At 50.7% G+C, this 24,754-nt stretch overlaps 1 protein-coding gene and 1 long non-coding RNA gene across 6 annotated transcripts; both read right to left on the bottom strand.

The window, feature by feature from the left end:
- Positions 1-99: 99 nt before the first annotated feature.
- On the bottom strand, positions 100-21,402 carry Fbxl19 (F-box and leucine rich repeat protein 19). Of its 5 annotated transcripts, none has more exons than XM_034518736.2 (11): positions 21,074-21,402; positions 19,764-19,964; positions 18,371-18,514; positions 18,150-18,236; positions 17,852-18,070; positions 17,214-17,375; positions 15,722-16,233; positions 6,899-7,062; positions 6,657-6,818; positions 1,911-2,129; positions 100-1,803 (listed from the first exon to the last, which is right to left on the bottom strand). In XM_034518736.2, exons 2-11 carry the CDS (start codon positions 19,938-19,940, stop codon positions 1,625-1,627), a joined length of 2,025 nt encoding a protein of 674 aa, XP_034374627.1. In that variant the 5' UTR covers positions 19,941-19,964; positions 21,074-21,402; the 3' UTR covers positions 100-1,624. The 5 variants fall into 5 exon arrangements, with proteins under 5 accessions (XP_034374627.1, XP_076767279.1, XP_076767278.1 ...); XM_076911164.1 differs by lacking the exon at positions 21,074-21,402 and adding an exon at positions 20,628-21,043 and having other exon boundaries at positions 17,343-17,375; XM_076911163.1 differs by lacking the exon at positions 21,074-21,402 and adding an exon at positions 20,628-21,042.
- Positions 21,403-22,926: 1,524 nt separating this feature from the next.
- Positions 22,927-23,839, bottom strand: LOC143434028 (uncharacterized). Its single transcript, XR_013103174.1, has 3 exons — positions 23,702-23,839; positions 23,421-23,563; positions 22,927-23,075 (listed from the first exon to the last, which is right to left on the bottom strand). It is a non-coding gene; the product is annotated as an uncharacterized LOC143434028 (long non-coding RNA).
- Positions 23,840-24,754: the final 915 nt, after the last annotated feature.

Genomic DNA, 24,754 nt, shown 5'->3' with positions numbered 1-24,754 from the left:
ATTTTCCTCCCCAAATGACCATAGAAGCCCCTTCCACCATCCCCACCCACCACTCAGACTCGACACCGCAGACAAACACAGAAGTCAGCGGCCCCCGGCTAGATTCTGAGTTTTATAGCAAACCTTATTGTACAGACTTGTGGGGTTAGGGGTCCAGCCCGGCTGGGTCCCCCACTTGCCATTTGCTGGGGTGCCTCCTCCCCTCCCGCAAGCGGCCCCATCATCAAGCCTTTCTCCAACCCCAGGCCCCCCCCTCCTGCCTTTGGTCCGCCCAGCCCCCGCCCCCAACCCGCGCACCTTCCTGTTACCTGAGGTATGTGGATAGATTCCCCTCCCCCCACCCCCATGGTACAATCCAGTTCCCCCTGGCCTGAGTGGGACCTAGACCCGACTCCTCCCCCAGGCTCTTGAGACCCCACCCCCACACTGAGAGAAGGAAAGGGGTGGGGAGAGGGGAGGTGCCAAGAGTCTGTTACTAAGTTCCCACAGTAACTAAGAGGGACCGGTTTCCAGTCTTAGCACTGATTTCCGGAGGTGTCCATTGGCTGCTAGTTCCATGGCAACCAGGAGTGGCAGTTCCCTGGGCAAATGGGACACAAGTTTCCATGACGATGAAAGAATGGGAAGAGCCAAACTGAAGGAGTCCCATCTTGCCCATCTTTAAGCTGACATTCCCCCACCCACAACTCAGGTCGGAAGGGTGGAGCTGTTCAAGACAGTAAAGCAAGAGAGCTGGGGGTGGGACAATCCGAACTGGGTACCCACTAACCCAGTCTCGGTCAAGCTGGTCCCTCACATCACACTCCCCCAAGTCCGAGATTTTCCCGGTTCAAGTAACACTTCAGTACAGATGAATGTTCAAGTATTGTGTAGAGAGCCAGGCAGGGGTCTGGGCTACCCCTCACCACTCCCCTGGGCCACCGAGCTTAACAGCAGGTAGACCTAGTCCCTACTCCTTGCAATAGCTGCCATTTTCAGTGACGTTCAAGGAGTCAAGGTTGGGGAAAACTGAAATCTGGGTAGAGGGGGGAGAGGCAACCCCACACAAAGGGTACTATCCCCACATCTGCTCCTCTCCCAGCCCCTGGTCCTGGCATTTCCTGGCTTGTAGAGCCCCCTATCTTGTCACCTGGATCCCCAATTGCTCCTCTGGTTTCCCTTTTTGGCCCCCCATCCCACCCAACTGGTCTTTGTTCCCTGAACCCTTGTTGGTCTGATTTCTGCCCTCCCCACACCCATCTAACGCCTCCCCCAGCCCCCAGTATCCTGTATACAAGATACCATGTTACCTCATTCTTCCCTACTCAACACCTGCACCTCCACAGCCCCTCCCACCATCCCTTTGGCTCAGCACCTCCCCTGTACCTCTTGACTCACTCCCCCGAGGGAACGGACAATGAAGCAGGTGAAAGGGAGAGATGGGAAGCAAAGACCCCCAGAGATATCAGTGCAGGTGGGAGAGAGGGAAGGCTGGCTCAAGTCCCCGGGCAGGAATCCCAAGTCATTAAACTGAGGAGTGCCAAGTCATGAAGAAAATAACCTGGCCTCCCAACAGGGGTGAAATGAAGGCAAGAGGTCCAGGTTCTCTTGCTGAGTCCTGGGGGAAGGAGGCATAGGCACCCAACTAGCTGTCCTTAAGAAGCAGCTTCTCTTCTGGGCAGCGAAAGGGGCCAGGGGGCCCGGCAGCCGCCAACCGGGCACAAGCTTCAGGTGAGAGCTGGCGGCAGGAACGTAGGTCCAGGCGGCGAAGACGTGGGCAACGACGGAACAGTGGAAGGCAGTGGTCCGTGAGGCGGTGGCACCCTGGGGATGAGGCAGTGGCAGCTGAGACTAGACAGGTGAGTAGGTAGCAGGAGTAGACAGGGGGTACTTCCACCAGGCAAGCAAGGCAGACAGGGGATCGCACTTACCAGCGAGATTGAGGTGCACCAGTGTTTCTCGGAGAGGGGAAGTAGGAGCCGTGAGGAGGTGGACACTGGGGTCCCCAACGTGGGCGCAGTGGCTCAGGTCCAGGGCACTGAGCTGGGGAGCATGGCGCAACAGGAGCCTCAGGGAGGCATCAGTGAGCTCCAGGCCTGCTAGGCGAAGTTCGGCCACCCCCTGCAGTCGACCGCGACTCTCTGTTTGCCCTAGGCAGATAAAGTAGCATTCGTGGGCCCCTCCTAGCCGACCCTCATGACCCTCATGCTCGTCATTATCTGCCCCACACCTGCTCCCAACAGTGAGTCCCCCCTGCTGTTGCTCCAAAGTGACTGGCTTCTCACTACACCCACAGCACCTAATGGCATCTCATCTGACCTGCTCCTATCCCCTCAGGGAAGCCTCCCTGGAGAGCTCTCAGTCTCATTCCTCAGTCCTAAGCCCCCATCTCCACGATCTGATACACTGTATACATTTTTCCTTCCAGATCCTTTCCTCCCTCCATAAAAATGTCAGTTCCAAGCAAGCAAGAACTTTGGCTTAATGCTCTGTCCCTAAGTAGGATGCTTGGTGTTTTCACCCATTATCCAATAAACAGCACCCCCTCCCCCATGACTACTGAGGTCACAGTGCTGACTCAACAACAGTCTTGCTTGAACTCCCTTGGTTCCTCCTCTACCAGACCCAAGTCTGACTACAGACGCCCTCCCCACACCCTTGCTTTCTAACTCTGGCTGCACTCAACTGCCTGTGCAGACTTAGTTGGCCTCAAATTAGCAACAATTCTCCTGCCTCTACCTCCCGAGTGCTACAATGCCCGATTTACTTTCTGGTATCAAGAAAACCATTCTCAAACATAAATGGAATAGTATCTCTACTCGAAATTCCCTGGTAGTGTATGCGGGTTAAGCTTTTCTGTTGTTTTGTCAACTTGGCACAAGCTAGTGTGTCTTCATCTGTGAAGAAAATGTCAACTTGAAGAATGGCCTCCACCAGACTGGCCTGCAGGCTAGTCAGTGAGGGCATGTTCTTTTATGTTCATTTAATGTTCAATTCATGATATAAGATGGCCTAGCTCACTATGGGTAGTGCCACCCAAGGCAGGTAGACCTGAATAGTACAAATGCAAGCTGAGCAAGCTACTGAGTGCAAGCCAATAGCAGTGTACCTCCCTGGCCCCAGCTTCACTCCTGCCTGACTTCCTGCCCTGAGTTCATAATGAACTACATAAGCTGTAAGACGAAATCAATCCTTTCCTCCCCGAGGTCCTTTGGGGACCTCATGTTTCATCACAGCAATAGGAAACTAACAAGGCCAGGCTAAGTCCCTGATACAACATTGATCTCTCTGAGGCCCACCATTGTTTCTGCTTCAAACCTAACCCGATTCCTAAACACTGAGGTTACATTCCACAAGTGGCTCTGTCCACAAAACCCTGATGGGATGACCTATGTTCATGGGACTGCTAGCCACTGCAGAGTGAGTCCAGAGGCCTCCTCCTCCCCTATCTCCAGGAAAAGAGTTCAGAGTCCTTCTACCCCACACTACTGGCTTAAGTTCCTGAGGTGGACGGCTGGCCCCACCCTAAAATTACAGCACACCCAGAACTGCATGAGGCCCAAGATCTTAGATTTACTTTTCTTCCAAATTCTCTTGTGATAACACTGCTGAACCTTTAACTACACTTTAAGAAGCCGAGCCTTGAGGCTCAGTGGTTAACCACATATACCACTCTTCCAGAAGACCTGAGTTCAATTCCCAGGACCCTTCTTAGATGGCTCACACCCACCTGTATCTTTAGCTCTGGGGGTATCTGACACCCCTAGCCTATGTAAGTACCTGCACTCTTGTGCGCATACCCCCACACAAACATATACATATAATTTAAAATAATAAAAAATTTAAAAAGGAAGCCAAGCCTCTATTTGATCACCTCTGTTTACAGATGAGAACACCAGCCAGGCAGTGGTGGCGCACGCCTTTAATCCCAGCACTTGGGAGGCAGAGGCAGGCGATTTCTGAGTTTGAGGCCAGCCTGGTCTACAGAGAGAGTTCCAGGACAGCCAGGGCTACACAGAGAAACCCTGTCTCGAAAAACTGAAACAAACAAACAAACAAAAAAAAAGAGAACACCAAGGCTCCGATCACAAAGTCACCTGTCCAAGAGCACCTGATTACAAAGTAATCAGAGCCAGGCCCCCAGGCCGGGGCTGAGTCACACTGTTATCACATTACCATCGTCACTTGCCAGCCACTAGCCTGGCTCTGAGAAAAAACATCACCAGATGTCATAGCCCAAGAGAAGTTTCCAAAAATGTGCTGTGGCATGTGGCATCTGCATAGTGCTAAACTCAGTCTCTATGCATGCGTGCGTGTGTGCGTGCATGTGTGTATGGAGGCTGAACATAGGATCCTCATGTGTGTTAGGTGAACCCTCTCTACTAAGCTGTGTTCTCATTTACCTTCTGAGACAAGTGTCTCCAAGTTGCCTAAGCTTGCCCTGAATTCTTGATTCTCCCTAGGATCACAAGAATGCACAATTAGGCTCCCATTAAAATTACTCTATTTAAAATTTGTTTTTAACGCCAGGCGGTGGTGGCGCACGCCTTTAATCCCAGCACTTGGAAGGTAGAGGCAGGCGAATTTCTGAGTTTGAGGCCAGCCTGGTCTACACAGTGAGTTCCAGGACAGCCAGGGCTACACAGAGAAACCCTGTCTTGGAAAAAAACAAAAACAAAAACAAATTGTTTTTAAAGACAGAATTTTAATATTTAGCTCAGGCTAGCCTCAAATATATCTCACTGCCTCTGTTTCTGCCTCACTGGGACTACACAGTGGGCCACCACACCACTACACAAGCCTGGCCTATACAGTGAATAACAGAGAACATATTATTATTATGGGGCGGGGGGGGGGGGGGTTTGGGGGGGAGAAAAGGTTTCTCTGTCCTGGAACTTGCTCTGTAGCCTAGGCTGGCATTGAACTTAATAGAGCCACCTGCCTTTGACTCCCGAGTGCTTGAATTAAAGGAATGCACCACCACTGCCTGGCTAAATGTTTTAAGTGCATGGGTGTTTTTCCTACATATATGCCACGTGTGTACAGTGACCAAGGAAGCAAAAAAGGGTGTTGGATCCTCTGTGACTTGAATTACAGATGGCTGTGAGCCACCATGTGGGTACTAGGATTCAAACCCAGGTCCTCTAGAAGAGCAGTCACTGAGCCAGCTCTCCAGCCACTAAAAGGACATTTTAATATAGAAATTTGGATACAGAGATTTTCTTGAAAACCCATACTTACTTTACCCTGACAATGAAGAGCAACACCAGGGCTACTGGTACTGCTCCCTAAGATGTGGCACCTAAACACAGAGCTTCTGTTAGTACTGCCTCTGTGGGCATTCAACTTGGCAGGTTCTACCACTCCACATGACTGAGGCGCTCACAGCCTAGAGAGAAAGCACATTTACAGACTGGCTACAGCTCAGTCTACCAGAAGAAACGTCATTTAGAACTTGTGGGAAGGGCTGGAGAGATGGCTCAGTGGTTAAGAGCACTGACTGGTCTTCCAGAGGTCCTGAGTTCAATTCCCAGCAACCACATGGTGGCTCACAACCATCTGTAATGGGATCTGATGCCTTCTTCTGATGTGTCTGGAGACAGCTACAGTGTACTCATATACATAAAATAAATAAATCTTTAAAAAAAAAAGAACTTGTGGGAAGAAGGGCAGGGGGCATTAATGTATGTCCTAAGAGTGAGAAACCCAACCATGTTAAATAATCTCAGAGCTGAGACAGCTTCCTGGAATGGAAGGAAACAAACAAGCAGCAGAAGAAGGAGAGCAAAGATGGAAGACTCTGGGTTTGGTGAAGCCCCAGCTCCCTGCTTTGCTTAGAATCACACTCAAGGACAGCCACCAGAACAGAAATGGAAACCTCTTACCATGAATTCATGGCTTCAGAGAAGTAAAAGACTAAAAATTACAAGTGTGGCATCTTCCCTCTAAAGAAATACTTCTAAAAAGGACAGCTGTTAGTTAGATGGAGACAGAGTCAGCCTAAGAGGCAGAGATGATCAGGAAAGACCCCAGGACTGGAGAGAACTTGGCAAGAAGGCTGAAACAGCTACAATCCAGGGATGGCATAAGGCAGCAGTAGGCAAGCCCAGCCAACCCTCAGCCACCACAGTGAAAAGGACTGGTTAGCCAGGAGCAGAGGTGCACATCTGTGAATTCAACACTCAGGAGGAGAGCAGCACAGCTTCCAAGGCAGTCAAGGCTACAGAACAAAACCTGCCTCAAAACAAAAATGAAAACTAAGCTCGGCGGTGGCTTGCTTTCCTAACATGCATGGGGGCTGAGCTCCCTGGGCACAGAAAACAAAACCAGTGGTCCTTATTCACGGTACTAGGAGCAACAGTTAAAGCACGGGGTAACACAGACAGCTTCCAGATGGCTATCCTGGGTCTGCTATGAAGACACAACTACGTCCAGAGAGTGCCATTACCCCTCACCCAGCCTTCTCCTCGATCCTGAGGGAACCTACCCTTTTAAGACTTAGTTCAAAGTACACAGTAGGAAAAGTGAAGGAGACGAGGCCAAGCTTGAGTTCCCACTCAAACTCCTGTCTTCTTCCATTTCTTTATTAACTACTCTGACCAGCCTGTCAGAAGAGGCTCCAGGGCCTCCACCTCCACTTTATCTAACACATCTACAGAGAATCATGGTGGTCAGACCTGGTTTGGTGTCTGGTGGAGGCAGCAGCAGCTCCCGAAGCTGGGAGTCTTTAACATCTTCAATCCAGCGGAGGTCCAAGAGCCGCAGTGCCGGCAGTGGGGCGGAGCCCAGGGCAGAGACGGACAGCCAGGAGCACCCAGAAAGCACCAACTCCTGCAGGCCTAGAATGAAACAAGCAGGTGCTAGACTTTCACCAGCAGCCACCTCTGTGTCCGTCTGTCCCGACTCATCACCATCCTACCTTGCAGTCGGTTCAGGAGCCACATGAGCTGCTTTTTGGAGACACCTGTCCAGCTGAGGTCCAGAGCACGGGGCTGGCGCCGAACCACCCCACTAAGCATGGGTGGGGTCAGTGACTTCCTTCGGCTCAGGTCCATTCTAGGCCACAGACGCTTGTCGTAGCACCTGCCAGCCACAGGGGGGAGACAGAGTCCTAAGCCCCAAGTCTCTAGGAACCCACAGACACTTCAGTTCTCTCTTGTCCCAAGGAATCCAAGAATCTTCTGTCCTCCAACCCAAAGGACTGGATTCAGGACGACAGCTCATTGCTAACTAGGAGACCCTGGGCAAGTCCATTCCTCTCTCTAAGTAAGAAAGACTTCAGTTACAAACTAAAAATAACAACTCAGGGGCCACAGGACTGCTGTAAGATCAAATGATGTAAAGCATTTTGCCAGATAGCCACACAACTGCCATCCACACTATTTGATGTAATTAATGCCAAAGAGATCTGAAAGCAGCCCCCAGACTCGACCTCTGGGCTTCTTGATTTCTCTACTAAGTTATGACAGTTCACAGGCACTTTCCAGCTTGACTCTGCTATGTACGTAGCCAATGTTGGACTTCAGCCCTGATACCTTCTGTCTGTTAAATTACAGTTCCCCCCACTAGGATATAAGGTGCACGGGGGCAGATCTGGCCTTCACTTCTGGATCCCCAGCATCCAACACACGAAAGACAGATGCAAAGTACAGGTTAGTTAGTACACACACATTGACTAAATGAATCCAGCCAGTGTGAACTACAACGACTCATTCCTGTTTTGTATTTATTCATTAAATGTTTTATGGAAGGCCTGGTAGGGCCTAGGCACTGGAGCAACAAATGTAAACACACGAATCTGAAGAAAGGTAAACAGGCCTGAGTCCAGCACACCAAAAGACTCAACTAATCTAACATGCAGTTAGTGGAAGGATTCCCAAATATTTTATCAAGCAACCTTTTCCCACCTCTCCTAAAGGAAGCTGTCAACATCTTGTGATACATTGAAGCTCCTCGAAACTCCAAGGTCTTCTACTTCATTAAATTTCAAAGTTGAGTCAGGAAATTCCCTCTAAACTAAACTACTGGGCAGTTAGAGCAGCAGGAGCAGATCACGAGGGGCAAGTCTTAGGCTGAAGGAAGAATCACTGAACTCCAACTGTCTCGCTATCTACTTCTCTGCATAATGTGGGCTTAACTTTTTTGTTTGTGATAAAGGGTATCACACTGTAGCCCAGGCTGGTCTGCAACTCACACTGTAGCCTAGGTTTGTCTAGAACTCACTATTTAGTCTGGGGTACTTTAGAATTTGAGGTGGGCCAGGCAGGCATGGTGGTGCCTACCTTTAATCCCAGCTCCCAGGAGGCACAGACAGGTGGATCTCTGTGAGTTTGGGATTTGAGGCCAGATTGGTCTGCATAATGAGTTCCAGGACAGACAGGGCAATGTAGAGAGACACTGCCACAAAAATCAAAAACACCACCACCACCAAAGGACCTTGAGGGATTCTTCCTACTTCCACTGGGATTTCGGGCCTATGCCGCCATATTTGGCTTGAGTTTATCTCAAGTCGTCCTCTATCTGCACTTAAAACGAATGCTGTGCTGGGAGGCGTGACACACGCCTGCAATTCTAGCACTTGAGAGGTGGTGACAGGACAATCAAGGATTCAAGGCTGGCCTCAGCTACCAGACCCCATCTGAACCAAGACATAAACAAAAGACAAACAGCAGACAGCCGTGGTCCACACAAATGGGAAGCTTAAAATCAACATAAGGGCTGGGGCTGCTCTGCCAGTAAAATGCTCACTGAGTACTGAGTAAGCCTGCCAGCCGGCCTGACTTCCAGAACCCACGGAAAGGCAGAAGAGAGCAGACTCTTCAGTTATCTGCTTAATGCCACACCTCCTCCCAAGGAAAAAAAGGCCAGTCTATACTGCACAGTGGGACACTGTCACCAAAAGCCAAGAGGCTCAGCAGGTAAAGGTTCTGGCACCAAGCCTAATGACACCTCACCCCACCTCACTCGTGCACACTACAATACATACACACACACACACACACACACACACACACACACACACACACACACCACACACAAATGAATAAACACATACAATGAAAACTATTACATTCTAACCAGGGGTTGCTATGGATGTAGGCTACCTAAAACCTATAGCCGCTAAGCCAGTGATATGGATTAGAAATGTACTAAAGACACATAGCTCCCAATTGACTTTTTTTTGGTGGGGGGGGGGGGGCGGGTGTTCAAGACAGGCTTTCTCTGTGTAGCCCTGGCTGTCCTGGAACTCACTCTGTAGACCAGGCTGGGCTACAACTCAGACCTACCTGCCTCTGCCTCCCAAGAGCTGGGATCAAAAAGGCCTTCGCTACAGCCACTCAGCTAGACTTCCTTTTTAGAACTAACAGATTTAGTTTTGATTTACTGTCACTTAAAAGGGTCAGGTAACTGGTCACAAAGTCCATGCTGGTAGCCCTAGCTTCTCAAGAGGCTGAGGCAGGAGCATCACTCAGCCAGGAAGTTTGAGGTCACATTGGACAGTGGAGCCTGACTCAAAACACAAACAAACTGGGTGTGAAAATGTACACCTGCAATCCCAGCACCAAGGAAGCCAAGAAAGAGGAACATCACATGTCTGAAGTCTACAACGGCTACATACTAAGACCCTGCCCCAAGAGGAAAGAGACAGACACAGACACTGACCACCAACCCCTTCCACTCCTTCCCTCCCCCCCCCAAAAAAAAAAAACAAAACAAAACTTGCCAACACTCCACAGCTAGAATACATTTCAGTGACGGCTATAAATCTGGTCTTCCATCTGAAAGAAGTCCTCTGCCACCTTCCTCCGATGCCCTCCTTTCATTCTTCCTTTCTTTCTGTCACTCCAGTCTCCCCTCTTCATTCCCTCCACTCAACAACCAACACACATCTCTCTAGTTCTAAGCAGAAAAAACTCAGAAGCAGACTCATCACCCTGCCAGCTTTCTCCCTTGTCACTCTGATCTCCTGCTATTTACAGAGCCCTTCTCAATCCAGCCTTGAGACCTGGCTCAGGAGCCCCACTCCTCAGAGGCCTTCTGATCTGTCCACAGTGGAAAGAAAATTCTAATTTAAGGGTACCCACAGGTCCCCAATTTTCTGTATCATATTCCGCAAAAGCCAGACTACTTACCTGCCTATCTAGGTATCCACTGCATCTAGTGCCAACACATTCTGGTACATTCTGTGTTACTAGGAAGGCCACCTATCCCACATCCATCAAGACTCAACTCTAGACCTTCATGTTCAGGAAGCTTCCCCGATCGTTTCTTGGCTAGAGCCAACTCACCCCGTTGCAGTCAGTTCCAAGCAGGGGGATTAAATCTCAGTGTGGTAGCCGACAACTGTTGAAGTCCTACTGACAGGAGTATCTAGCTTCTCTGGGCATGTGAAGGCAGAGACACCACTGGGGAAAACCAGGATGGTAAAGGCATGGTACCTCAACTCAGAGAAGGGGAAGGGAACATCCTACTGAGACAAGGCCCGAGATGAGACTATGAAGAAAGCAGCCTTATTCCATGAAGAGAAAAGTGGACAAAGTCAGGGTCTTGCCCAGAACCATGACAACATGGCTGCTCTGGGAAACTCAGGGGCAAGAATGAGGACAATGCACCTTAACACGATGGAGCTGCTGACTGTCTAATAACATGTGTCTATCCGAGGCTTACTACACGTCACCTTCTGTTCTCTGCACTGGGCACTCACACAGGATCCCTGTGAGATGATTATCACCGAATTTGTACAGTTTAGAAACATAAAGCCCACGGATGTTTTTTTAAAAAAAAAAAAAAAAAAAAACTCAAGGGCCAGAGAGAGGGCCCAGCAGTTAAGAGCACTTACCACCCTTGCAGAGGGCCCCGGTTTGGTTCTCAGAGCCAACATGGCAGCTCATAACTGCCTGAAGCTCCATTCTAGGGGATCCAACACGCTCATGCATGCCTGTGGTGCACATAAACTCACACAAGCACACATATACACAAATAAACTAATTAAAAGCAAAAACAAAGCCTCGTTCAAGGACCCATAGGTATTACGTGGATGGAGCGTGAATCCTGCCAGGGAAAAAGCAGGACTGAGGCTACCAAGGAGGCCACGGCAGCTGCAGGGAGGCCAGAGGGCTGCAAAGCCAGGCCACACGCAGTCCCAGATACAGAACCAGAGGTGGAGTATAAGCTCTTCCACCTCCACACTTGGGGAGACCTCGCTGGGCCTCCATTTCCCAAGCCATAAAATGGGGTTAAGAGTTGACTTCAAAGGCTTGTAACACCAACAAAGAGAACAGCATAGGAAGGGTTCACTGGAGCCCAGCATATGTCCTATGGGACTGGAAATTGGTTGAGGTAACACAGAGCCATGGATGTCTTTCCAAGCCACTGAAACAAGTGGCACTCACAAGACAGAACACACAATTCCTGACTAGGCAGGCCTGAACATCCTCCTCCTGACTGCAGCCAAGCTCCTAACCTCCACCTGTAAACTCACCACTGCAGTTTCAAACCCCATCTTGCAGAAGCCCCCTGGGGACAGAGCTGAGCCAGCCCTAACTAAGTGCGTCACCATGGGTGGAGATCTCAACTAGTTCTCCCTTGAAGAGCTCTCTGGGATCCCAGACACTACCACAGTCCACCATTCTTCACCAGCCAGCCTTGACCATGTGCCAGTCCCTTCCTTCCTTCCTCCTCTGCCCACGTCCTTGAAAACGGTGGTGTCTACTAGTACATCAACACCCTCCTCCACAACCTCCCTGCCTGCCCTTTGCCTCCCAGTTCTAAATAATCAAAGCCACCAGACAGGAAAGCCTGCCACTGCCTGCTCTCCCACTTACAGCCTCTCCGGCTACACCCTCTTCTCCCTCTTTCCACACCCCATTTCTTCATGTATACTCATTCCCTCAGTACTGCCTCGGTGGCCAAGGAATACCAGGCGCCTTCTCAAAAGCCAGGGACACAACAGGACTCAATGGATCAAGTCATTGCTGATAACGCCTTTCACTCTGCCTCTGTCTCCCCCTCTCTCTAAGCACAGTGAGGTTTTAGATGTGAGTGTGTTGCTGGAGATGGACCCCATCTTCTGGACATTAGGCAAACACTCCCACCAGGCCTTGACAGTGAACCCAGTGCCACCTTTGGTCCCTGACCTCTTGTATCTCCCATCAACGCCCACCGCTGCTCATCACTCCTTCCTTCCTCAGCCTTTCTTTTTGTAGGACCCCCTTTTTTGACACCTCCCCCAATTCTTGGCTTGCCCTTTCTCTAGTTTGTACTCATGTTGTCTCTGCTCTATCCCAGCAGAAACCCATGGGTCGAAGCCCCTTCGGGGGTCACCTAAGACCACTATAAAACTTACATATTTATTTACATTATGATTTATAACAATAGCAACTTTATTTTAAGATAAGGTTTTTCTGTGTAGTCCCTGCTGTCCTGGAACTCCCTCAGCAGAGCAGGGTGGACAGATCGGCCTGTTTCTGCCTCCCAAGTGCTGGGATCAATGGCATGCAAAAATAATTTTTACTGCTGAGGGTCACAACAGAAGAACCGTTGAAGAGCTACAGCATTAGGAAGGCTGAGAACCACGGCTCTAGCAAATCCGCTCCCCACTTACAAATTAGCACCAGACCTTGTGTTCTCAGTAGTGGACTCCGACTTGTTCACCAGCTTTTCTCAGACTCAAAGAGATCAAACCTAAGTTCTCTCTCTCTGCTGAAATTGTTCCTCCTCTGGGATTCCCAAGTTTCAAGAATATTGCTATCTCCCATCCAGGTTCCTGGGTTACAAATTTAGTTATATTCACAATCAGTCTTCACAGCCAATGAGTCAGCAAGTCTAAGCTGTTCTGCAGTTCAAAGGCTTGAACCTAGGACCAGGAGAAGCAAGTGCTCTGCTGCTAAGTTTCATCACCAAATTCCTGTCTTCTCAGCAAGAGCAGTACAAGCTGTTAGCTGATGAGCCAGCCATCTCTCCAACTATCCCTTGGCCCCCTTGTCTCTTCTGAAACAGGGTCTTTTACCTGGAACTAGGGCTTGTTGATCAGGTTAGGCAAGCCCCAAGAATTCTCCTGTCTCAATTCTAGCCTCTTACATGGGTTCCAAGGATGAAACTTAGGGCTTCACGACATTGACTGAGCCCTCTGCCCAAGCCGCCACGCTTCCCTTTTTTATCTTTTTCAACTGTGGTCCTGCCTTTGCCTCCCAAGTGCTAGGATTAAAGATGCCCACCACTGCTCAGCTCTCCTAGTCCTTTTTCCTAGAGAAGTATATACTAAATTGCCAAGGATAGCCTGGAAGTTGCAATCTTTCTGCCTCAATCTTCCAAGTTGTGGAATTACAGACGCCAACCCCCAAACCCAGGTACCATTTCTCTTTCCTTAAGGTCTTGAGCCAGGAGCAATACTGAGGCAGGATGTTCTGAGTGCACAGCAAAACCTTGTCTCCACATCTCCTCCCCAAAGTCTCAATCTGTACCCCTCCCCGCTCGGAAGGCTTAGTACCCTCAGGCACTTTGCTGAGAGCTCCAAAGGAACAGCCTCATTAAATCCCACAAGGTAAATAGGACTTGGGCTTCTGTATCTGAGGTTCTGCATCTAAGGATTCAACCACCCACGGATGGAAACATTCAAAACAAAAATTGCTTATGTACTGAAGGAGACTTGTTTTGTTATTCCCTAAACAATACAGTTTAGTAGATATTTACATATCATTTGCATTGCATTCCATACCATAAATCATCTAGAGATTGAGTATATTATATACAAACGCAGAGTTTGGATGTTGGTACCCTGAACTAGAGGGGCATCTTAGAGCCAAGCCTTCCTAGGATCTCAGGTCCAATTACATTAATATATATCCCAGACTTACAATGAGACTCAAGACCTTAAGAGCTAAGAGTCACTGGGGGCGGTGGTGGCGCACGCCTTTAACCCCAGCACTTGGAAGGCAGAGGCAGGTGGATTTCTGAGTTAGAGGCCAGCCTGGTCTACACAGTGAGTTCCAGGACAGCCACAGCTACACAGAGAACCCCGGTCTCAAAAAAAAAAAAAAAAAAAAAAAAAAAAACTAAGAGCCACAGGCCAGTCTGCAGAACCCAAGATGAGAAGGGGAACCACTATGCAGTCACTGGCCTCTCTGCTCTGTCCGCTTCTAACACCAGGTCTTTCCAGACCCCATGTGTCTAGCGTGAAAGACACGGGCAAACATCTTCCCAGACTCTATCAGAGGGCGTGGTAATCCTTGAAACTTCTGTGACTATGTCCATGCTGCGGTCTGTCTAGGACCTCTTCCAGAGCACAGGTAAGATTAAAATGTTGGTCTTTCAGTGGATGTCTATGAGCATGTGAGTAGTGACAATCACAGGTAAGGCCCTGAGATGTTCCACTTCCCAAGGATTCTATTCAGTTCTGGTGAAATGCTCACAAAACCCTGCTGTGAGACCTATCCTGGTTTTATATGAAGACATGAAGACTCTGAAGCTAGGCTGATACAGACCTGTAATTCTAGCTACAATGGAGTAAAGGATCACAAAGCCAGCCTAGGCGACTTGGAGACCCCATCTCAAAAAGAAAAAAAGAAAACGATGGCTTACGGTATAATTCAGTGGTATAAGATTGCCTATGCACCAGGCCATGGGTTCAACTCTTAGTACAGGGAAGGGAGAGAAGGAAGGAAGCAGGATTTAAAAAAAGAAAAAGAAAGGCATGAGGAAGTTAAAAAACTACCCCAAGGGCATAGACTCACTGGAGCAAACAGTCTATCAGGCATTTGCCTCTGGCTCCTTGCATACCAGCCTCCCTGACTCCACAAAACTAGCTCTCCAGACCTTGTCCCAAAGGAAAAGGGTGGGGTTTTAATTTAGCCCCTAACGTGACTAGCAAGCCTCCAGGACGTCTCATCCTCTCCTGGTCTGCTATGATGTGAACAAAGATAACCCCCCTTTGGGTGGTTGGGGGAAGAAAGTATCTTATGTAGCCCAGACTGGTTTCCAATTCAGGCTTTTCTCCTGCCTCAGCCTCAGGAGGGCTGGAGAGGCAACATTGTTGAAGCTTTGATGGACATCTGAGTCCTGGGAAAACCTTGAATTTACTCAGTGAAACATTTCTTGAATGTCTATCCATACGGCCTTTGTACTATGCTGGGGATATGAAGATAAAAATCGATACAAAGTATGCGTCCCCAACCCCAGAAACTGATGAGAACTCGAAAATAAAGAAAGCTTGTCCACATGCCAAAGGCCTCTGTGTGCTCCCTTAGGGGAACAGCGTGCTGTGGAGAGAAGAGGAAGCTTGTTGGGAGAGGATCAGCAGGAAGACAGGCTTCGAGGGATGACTAGCATTTCTAAACAAGGTTAGGAGGCTACTGGGGGCTGAGGGTCAGGAAGGAAGGGGTGGCTGCTTCAGAGGCCAAAGGCTACCTGTAAAGGTTTTCTCAAATGAAAACTGGAACCAAATCAGACAATTCCAGAAGACAAACTTCAAAACTTGGCACATACTAACTCCAAACATATATAAACACTAAAGGGAAAGAGTCTAGAGCCGCAGGGTCCAGATTCAAATCCCTGGTTCTACTAGCTCCTCTCTACAGAGCCACTGGGAGGGGTAAGTGAGTTCACAGCAACCATGAAAGGATGGCATTACATTATAGACACAAGAGGAAGGCCAAGATTTAGAGAGAATCAGAGACCTGTAATACACCACTTAGCAAGCAAGAATGGTGGCAACAATGGTCCTCAGGCCTGTTTGGCCACTCACCAGCGGCTCCAAGTCCGGCAGACTCTCATGCAGACACATAGCTCCCGGGGTCCAAGGTGCTGGAAGACACGAAGCCAGGCAGCCCGAGGAAGAGGGTGGTCGGATCCAGCAGCCAAAGGCAGAGTATCAGGCTCAGGGCTTCGAGGCGGGGGCCGTACTACATGCCGCTCCAACTGTGGAGGCCGTGGTGGTGGGGCAGGGCCCAGGGGCCAGCTGAGCAGTGGTCCCCCACTGCCAGGGCGTATAGCCCGCCTTCCCCCACGGTTCTCCTTCTCGCCAGAGCTGCCCCGCGCTGGCCGCCGCCCATTCCGGGCCTCCCCAGGAGCTTCATCTTCACTAAGTGATGTGCCAGATGAGTCTGAATCAGAGTCTGAGTCCGAGGACGATGAAGAGGTATCAGGCACCCGCTCCAGCAGCTGGCACATACGCTTGAAACGCTCCAGTTTCTCCCTCTGTGGTGATGGGGATGGCACTGCTGGGCCCTCAGCAGAAGCTATAGGTGGCTTTGGTTTCTGCAAAGAGACAGGTAAGACTGTACTAGGTCCCAGAGTGCACTTTCCCAACCACTCACCCAAAAGGAGTCAGTAGAGGATGAATAGCCCTGGGAGACACAGCCTAAGTTCCTGGTTGTTTCCAAACCACCCATCACTGGACTTCAGCTTCCTTATCTACAGTGTGAAGCCACTATTCAAAGTCCAGATAGCCTGGTGGGTCAGTAAATGGCTCATGAATGTGTGTGAAGTGCTGGCTTGCCTTTTTAATTCTGGGGCGTAGAAAGAACCTGCTTGACCATCTACAACATGGAACAGCTAGACTAGACAAGCCCAGTGTGGGAACAGCAATCACCGCCTGTCTTGGTGTAGGGCATCCTTGTTCTGACTCAAGGAGCTTCTTGGGCTACTCCTTTTCCACAAGGAAACTGAGTGTGGCTCAAAGAGACTGCATGACTTGTTCAAGGTTACAAATTAGTATTTGGTGAAGGATTTGGACAGGCAGAACCTTGTGTTCAGATTATCAGTACAAAGTAGTACCAGAATTCAAGCTTTGCCATGTGACCTTGGGCCAATCTTTTACCTCTCTGGGGCCGTTACTTCTATATCTCATTGGATTTATCTATCTGTGAAATGGGAGAGAGGTAAGGAAAGTAGTCTGTCTTCATCTCACAAATCAGTAAAGCCATTTGCCAGCCCAGAGTAGATAACAAGTTGCCAAGACCACATAAAGAATCAGTGATCTGGCAAGAAACTTAAACTCAGTTCTTTCCACTTAGGCTTAGAAAACTGAAGAAAATGGGCTAAACACTATCCTAATGGCTGCTGGAAATCAGGGGTTCCTATGACCTGGACCCAGGCTATTCTCCCACCCAATTCCTCCCAGAGGTCCATAGGGACCATGTAGGGGATAGGGCAAGACAAGGTGAGCAGGAAAGAACAGGTCTCAGTCTCCATGATGAAAGGAGGGAGGGGGAAGAAGAAAGAGGTCCCCGGCACACCTCCCAGTTCTCGGGAGGGAGCCCAGGGTGGCAGGATGAGAATGCCTGGCTCGGATTCAGAACCCTGGGGGGCAGAAGGCCGGGGCTGCCTGGGTCCGCTCCTCGGAGGAGGCAGGCATCTCCACCCACCTTCTTCAAATGCCTCTCTCGGCCTCCTTTCACCTACCAGGGCAAGAAGATACAGGGAGAAAAGAGACCCCATTAGAAACCCTGAGATCCAAACTAAGGTCCCCGCGCTCTTCTTGAACTACAAATCCCAGAAGCCCCCATCCTACGAAGACTGCTCAGCAACCTAACCTTGTAATCAGTGTCTTGCCTTACTGAGCATGCTCCTCAGCTCTCTTCTTCCCCCTCAGGCTTTTTCCTCTGTAGTAGTTTGAGCATGCTCTGTTGCTCCTCCCTAATCCTCCAGGTCTCTCAAAGATTCCTGGCCTGTACCAGTTACCCCTCGCTTGTGTTTCTTCTTGATAGTGAGCATGTTCCATCTGCAGCTCTGGCTACAACTCACAAATACCTCTAGGGGAATCCATGCAGCCTCACTTCCAGGTCAGGAAGGACCTGGCTCCAAAACCAACCCATCCACCAGGCTACAGCTCCCAGAATCCCATGTTCTAAACCAGCTTTCCCCTTCTGCTCACCTTTTTCCTTGGGGTGGGGGGCTCATTCCCCCCCTCCCTCTCCTTCCGTTTGGGGGGCCCAGGCACATCGTCAGGGGTAGGGCCAGCAGGTAAGGGTCCCTTTCTTCTGGGTAGGGGTGGTGGAGGTGGTGGCTCCTCTGTCAGCTTCCATCCACCCCCTAGGTTAGCGCCTTCCTCACCATTGTCAGCCCTGCGGCGCCCTGGACCCTCACCTGCATCCTGGAAAGTGTAAGCTGGGGATGAGGCCCCACCTAGTTCCGGATCTTCCACCCTGTCCCTATCTTAGCCCCTGCTTTACCTTGCTTGTCCGTCCTTCCTGGGTACATCGGGGGCACTCCCAGCAGTTGGGTATCTCTGAATTGATAACACCCTCAGCCTTTCCCATCTGTAGGCAAGAGACCAAATAATGGATAGGAAGTGCCAGGATATATATGCCCAGGAGGAACAGTGTGGCCTGCCTCCCTGCTCCCTGACAGTCTACCCCAACCAGGCTATAGGGTTGGATCCCAGGGTCATCACCTTCAGACAGCCAGGGTGGACGATCTCATTGCAGATTGTACACTCCATGAGGCTCAGACTAAACTTCTCTTCTTCTCCCTCCACTGTATCCTCCTTTCCAGCCTCCCCACACAAGAGGCATACAGCTGTGTGTGGGAGCACGGGCTGTTGGGAAAGAGGGGGCATCAGAGACCTCAAAACCAAGCTGGAGGGCAAAGACATCCATGGCAGCTATAGGACGAAGTAGGTTCCGAACCCACAGGCCAGATACTTAATTTGCCAGGATGACCTTTGGTGATGGATTTGACCTCAACTGCTTCTCCATCTCTAAGATGGGGTAAGGGATCTTTCCTTTGCAAGACCATTGTGAAGAACAAGACAACCCAGGAGAGGTTGAGACACAGCTACTGTCATTATTGTTAGCACAGGATTCAGAACTGGCTTGAAGTGGAAGAGACCACAGGCAAATGACAACACTTGGATGGGTTAAAGAGGACCAACAGTAGTCCGGGGTAATTCTCAGGTTTGGTTCAGGGGGGCAGTCCAAGGGTGACTCTAGAGCCCACAGTGCGACCAGGGGGAAAGGTCCCTGGGAACAGGTAAAGTCACAGCTGCTGTAGTCCTAGGGTAAAGGCAGCGGTCTCCAGACAATGTGACTTCAGGGAAGACAATGGTAGCACTGAATCATATCAGGGATGCTGACAGCCAGGGATCTAGATCAAGGGAGAAGTATCAGAAGGTGAGGCAAGGTGCTGGGGGACAACGGAAAAGAAAGGGCTGGGGGGTGAAAGTGCAAGCAGGAAGAGGAGCTGGAAGAGGAGAGGTGGCTGCTGGGGAAAGGCCGTTCTGTAGCCCCAGGCTGCTGAAAGGATGAGGGAGGCAGAAAAGAAACCATGTTTCCCAGATAACTACCGTACTGGGCCTTTCAATAGGACATTCACAGTATACTACTATCTAATCTTTGCAACTCAGCAAAAGAAACATTTTACAGAGAAGGTACTTGAAGTTCAGAGTGACTTGCTCAAGGTCACAAGAAGGGGGTCCTGGCCTTAATTTCAAGACAGCTGGAGGTGTGTGAAAGACCTGAGAAAGGCAAAATCTAACTCCTGTGGTAGAGATGGGTCCCCTTTTACACAGATACCTGGGCAGGGGCATCCAGCAGGGGCTGAGCTTACTACAGACCTGAAGCAGATTCTTTTGTGTATATCCCACTTTTCGACGAAGACAAAAATCAAACATTTAAACAAATCAGTGAAGAAATACAGAAGTGAGTGTACAAACAGCACCCCTAAGAAAAATTCAGGGAAGCTGCCACTGGAGACCCAGAGAATACTCAGGTTGAGTACTACTGATGGTGTTCTGGGCAAATGTGCCCGAGGTTTCACGTACCAGGCATGGGGGAATCAAGACTCACCGCAGTGCACTGCCGAAGCAGGCACGACTGCTTCATGCGCCCGGGCCCCCCGAACTTCTTCATGTCTCGGCAGAAATGGCAGTCCCCGCACTCAGTTCGAACACAGGCCCGGCAACGACGGCAGCGGGTTCGGCGTCGGCGCGCTCCGGCCCCCGGTCCCCGGCTGCTCGACGACATTGGGGGCGTCAGCAACGCCGAAGGCTGTAGGCAGATGGTGGTAAAGTCAGAGAGGCCTGCAAAGCCTGGCCTAAGAGTCTCCTGGCCGCAAGCTCACAGCACCTCTGATGGGGCAGAACTTCTACTTCTACCCTCAAAGAAGGTCAGCCTTTTAGTGTGTGTCCTGAGCAGAGGGCCACTCCCTCAAGACCTCCCTCCTCTAACATTCCCTCCTGCTGGAAGGAGGGACACTGAGGCTCCTCCTCTAACATCCCAAGCCAAGGTTCCTGGAAAGGGCTTCCTATCTGCAGCATTACCTCAGGGAGCTTCCAACTCCTACCTGTTACCCAAACCCTCCATAGATTTACCTCCTGATTCTAGGGGTAGGCATCACACTCTTCCCTCTCCCCTTTCTCTCTCATGGATACTAGTCATCCAAACCTTTCAAACCTAGATACTCTTAACCAGATCCACTCCATTTATAATGACCCAATGTGCTCTCAACTTCCAAGGCTGACACCCCTGAAATGCTTAGTGTCCCTTCTCAGCCCCCACAGAAGTCCTTCTCCTCCAAATTATCCAATAGGAGCCCTCAGGCAATCTAGGTAATCTCCCAGATTGCCTGGGATTCTACAAGCTGCCCTAACATTTCAACAAAATTCAAGGTGGGCTGGGTTTGAGGTCTTCCCGCCCCCATTCACATCTTACCGGCCTGCTTTTCATCCCTAATTGTCTGGAATCCCTGGGGCTCTCCTGCCCATGGAAACCAGATCCTCTGAAATCCCACATGGACTCAGCAAGCCTGGAGGGGGTCTCTTCCCAATCAGTCTTAGACCTGCTTCCCCTGGCTTCTCCCTTTCCAAGGACTTCCAGACCATCCACAGGGTATGGGGCCCTCCAGCACTCCGGGGGAGGGGCCTAGAGGGCGGCGACTGGAGGCGGGGTGGAGGGGGAGGTCTGCAAGGGGCAGCAGGGTCGGGGAAGGAAGGCCACTTCCCTAGGGTTGGAGGTTATAGGAAAGAAGGTTGGAGAAGACTTTGGAGCAAAGGGAGGGTGAGGCTGGGGGCGGGGAAGGCAGGGAGAGGCCAGGCTGAGGATGAATGGGAGTGGGAGCTGCCCAGGTCTGGGGGTGAGGAGGAGCCGCATGAACCCACCTCACACGTGTCCCGGGAGCCATCTCTCCCTTCTCGGCAGCTCCCGGCGGGTCGGCGGCCATCGGCGGCGGGGGGGCCGGGCGGCGCGGGGCGCGGAACGCTCAGAACACCGGGGTCCACGGCCCCCCGAGGGCGCTCGGCCCCTCCCTCCGGCGGAGGCCGGGACAGCAGCAAGTGGAGATGGGGAGCGCCGGGGGCGAGGCCCTCCCACGGGCTGCGGCGCGGCCCTTCCAGGGGGAGGTCCTGCTCTGGGGGGCTCAGTCCCTCGGCCCCCCCAGGCCAACGGGGGCTCCTCGGGCGCAGGGTGCTCAGCTTTTGCCCGGGCCCCACTCAGTCCCGGGTATGAGTCTCAGCTCCCCACCCCCACCTTTCCCCAAAGCCCCCGACCCTTAACTGGCCCCTTCCCAGCTCCAACTGCCCAGGGGTCCAGGGAAAGACCAGGGGCCCCCCCACCGTTTCCGGGGTTCAAACCCCGCCCACCGCCGGTTCCCGGGGAGGGGGGGGTCGCTGCAACCTGCCCCCCTCCCCTGGGTCCGCCCCTGTACTGCGGCCCCCTGACCTACAGAGACAGGGCGCGCAGAGGGGGGTGAAGGAAGCTGCTCCGGCCCCGCCCCCCCAGCCTGCACGCGCCCCCGCCCTCCCCTTCAAACGCGCGACCCTCAAGATATAAGGATTTAAATAAAATTTGAATAAATCCACTCCTAAATGGGAGGGTATAAGGAAAGGATGGAGCAGAGGCAGGAAGGGGGTTGGGGCAGTTGGGATGTCTTAGCACCCCTACTCCCCTAGCCTCGAGCTGCTTCGGCCCCGGGCCCTGGTCGCTGCTCTCATCCCTCCTCAGCTCCTTCCTCCTTCCTCCTCTCCTCCCTCTCCCCTCCCTTCTTCCCACCTCCTCCTCCTTTTTACTCCCTCCTTCTCCCAGAGGAACCCCGCCCCCTTCTCCCTCCTTCCTTCACCACCTTTACTTTTCAGGATGATCGCGTGCAAAGCACGACGGGAGTTGTAGTTCTCCAAATTCTAGCGCTATCATGGGAAAACTGGGATACTAAGGCCAGCCGGTACTACAAATAAGATGGCGAATGGATGCCACGCTAGGAGCCGAGCATGGCGGGAATTATAGTCCAGCTGACCCGAGACTCCCCGTAGCAGGACATAGAGAAGGAGCGGGAAGGATGACTACAAGCAAGATGGCCTTTTCCCCCCCGACCCGACCTCCTTTCTAGGCACTCACACGCCCTCTGGTCCACAACCCTCTGCGTGTGTGGTACCTGACGGGAGTCGCAGTCTATTTGCTGCCTTCCCGCTGCCATTTCTACTCATCAGGAACAATGGAAAGGTGAAAAGAAACGAGGACTACAAGCAAGATGGCGAATGAGGGGGCGTACACCTAATAAGTCGATTTTATAAAGTGGGATGGGAATAGTAGTTTTCTAGCCTTCCAATGTTCCTTTAAGAATGCCAGAACCAGGAGGATAAAGAGACTACCGTAAAGATGGCAGGATACCTAACCTTTCCTGGTCGCTTCATTCTACCACTTGGAGCTCCTCGCCCGCCTGAACTATCAAAATCCCGCACTCGATGATGCAAAGCCAGCCGGGAACTGTAGTCTTCCCCCGCTCCCCTCTTTTATCTTCTGTCCAGACAATGGAAGCGAACGGGGCGGGGACTACCACAAAGATGGAGGGTGAAGGCGCAGACGACGCTATGGGATTTGTAGTCCAACCGCTAAGACTATTCTCGACGGATGTGTAGGAAAGGACTACTGCAGAGATGGCAACCTAGTCGCTTGCACTCGGTGCCAGTACCTGCTGGGGTATGTAGTCTCTGCTTTAGTTGTACATAGAAAGGACGCTACTGTTGAAATATGTATCACCGCGAACACGCCAAATTGCAAACAGACGGAAACGGAAAGTCTCTTTGCTCTTGGCCTCCTTTTCTAAAAGGCTTGCAGGGAAATGTAGTCCCAAGCTTTCATTCTCCGGTGGCGGAGAATTGATGTCACCTGTGGGAATCAGTGCGAGTGAGAGAGAAACATCAGAGTAATCAGGGAGTATAGAATGTCCGCCTTCCCGGATGATGAGGATTTCATATTTTAAAAGAAAGCAGCCGTAACCAATATTGTCCCGACAAGGAGGCGTGGTTCTCTCCGAAAAGTATACCCACGTTGCCTTATAAAGACTGGGCACCTTGCACACGATGCTTCTTATCCTAAACCTTTGCAAATTGATACCTTACACGTGGTGCGGACCAAAGGAAGAAGACATTGGAATATACAAAATCTCCTTTCCACCTTAGAAGTCATCAAACCTCAGTTTCTTACCCGAAAGGGGGTATGATTAATACTCACCTCCAGGCAGAATTAGCATTAAAAGTGTTCAAGAAAGTAACCAGTTCTGGCACGGGGCATGTGGCAGCAGTTATTTTTTCGAGATCCCTTTCAGCCCAGCCGATTTGGAAGCCCGGGAATCCATCATGCCGGACAGTTAGCTTCTGTGAAAAGAAAATTGACGAGTAGGCTACCCCATCTTAACCCCCACCCGTCTTGCGTGCTTGGCTGAGTCTTCCAACCATCTCTACCCAGCACTCTTCCCAGGGGGCGCCCTCTCTCCTTTTAATAAGAGGACGCACAAGCTGACCAATTTTCCTCAACCAGAACTGTAGCCTTTGCTAACAGTGAAGCCTCATGCCTTCGTCTTTTCAGCCTTAGAGGCTTCCTCTGAACTCTCAGCTGCCAAAGAGACTGCTTTATGCCATGTTGATTTCCTCTGCTCACTACTACCCCAAGCCAATCTCTGCTTCCTTGTCTCTGCTGGGTTTCCAGCCCTGCTGGAGACTTGGTGGGTGTGGTTTTTCTGCCTAGGAAGTTAACTCAGGCCAAAACTGTGTCAAGTCACTGTTTGATAGCACTACTAGCCTTAAGCTAAGTAGAGGCTCCTTGGAGCTCACGTAACAGTCGTGGCTCCCAGGGAAGTGTCTGTTCATTTTAAATCCACACAACTTTTATTTCAACTGGCAAGGACTGCTTTCTGGTCTTTTCCTAGCGCTGTCGGTACGTGGACCAAAGTTGTAGTTTTTCATTGATCTCACGTCTCCACCCAGTAGTTTATCCATCAAAAATTCCTATTAAAATTCCACTGCCACGGGCTTGTGAGATGGCTCAGCGGTTAAGAGCACTGACTGCTCTGCCAGAGGTCTTGAGTTCAAATCCCAGCAACCACATGGTGGCTCATAGCCATATCTAAAGACAGCTACAGTGTACTTACATATAATAAATAAATAAAGGACCTTTGAGCTGGAGCGAGCGGGGCCGGAGCAAGGGGGAGAAGGGGTGAAAAATTCCACAGCCACAATAAAGCCTTCTAGTAATCTCCAGGTGAGCTTAGTTTATTGTCCTTTCCCCCACTAGCTTGTAGGCTTTCTGAATGCACCTCACAGGTTTTGTGTGGTTTTGCCATCCTGGGAATCAAACTAGGTATCACTGATGGTAGGCAAGCACTCTACAAGGAGCTACATCTCAGTCCTACTTAGGATACTAAATGGTTTCAGCTTTTCATTTGATCTTAAGAAGCCTTAAGAGTCAAACCTGGTGGCAACTACCTTTTTGTTTGTTTGTTTTTGGTTTCTGTTTTTCGAGACAGGGTTTCTCTGTTGGCAACTACCTTTAATGACAACATTTGTGAG

Source organism: Arvicanthis niloticus, chromosome 1 (genome assembly GCF_011762505.2).
Source record: "Arvicanthis niloticus isolate mArvNil1 chromosome 1, mArvNil1.pat.X, whole genome shotgun sequence".
Lineage (NCBI taxonomy): Eukaryota > Metazoa > Chordata > Mammalia > Rodentia > Muridae > Arvicanthis > Arvicanthis niloticus.
The sequence above is the reverse complement of the archived record's forward strand: the minus strand, read 5'-3'. Positions and strand labels throughout refer to the sequence as shown.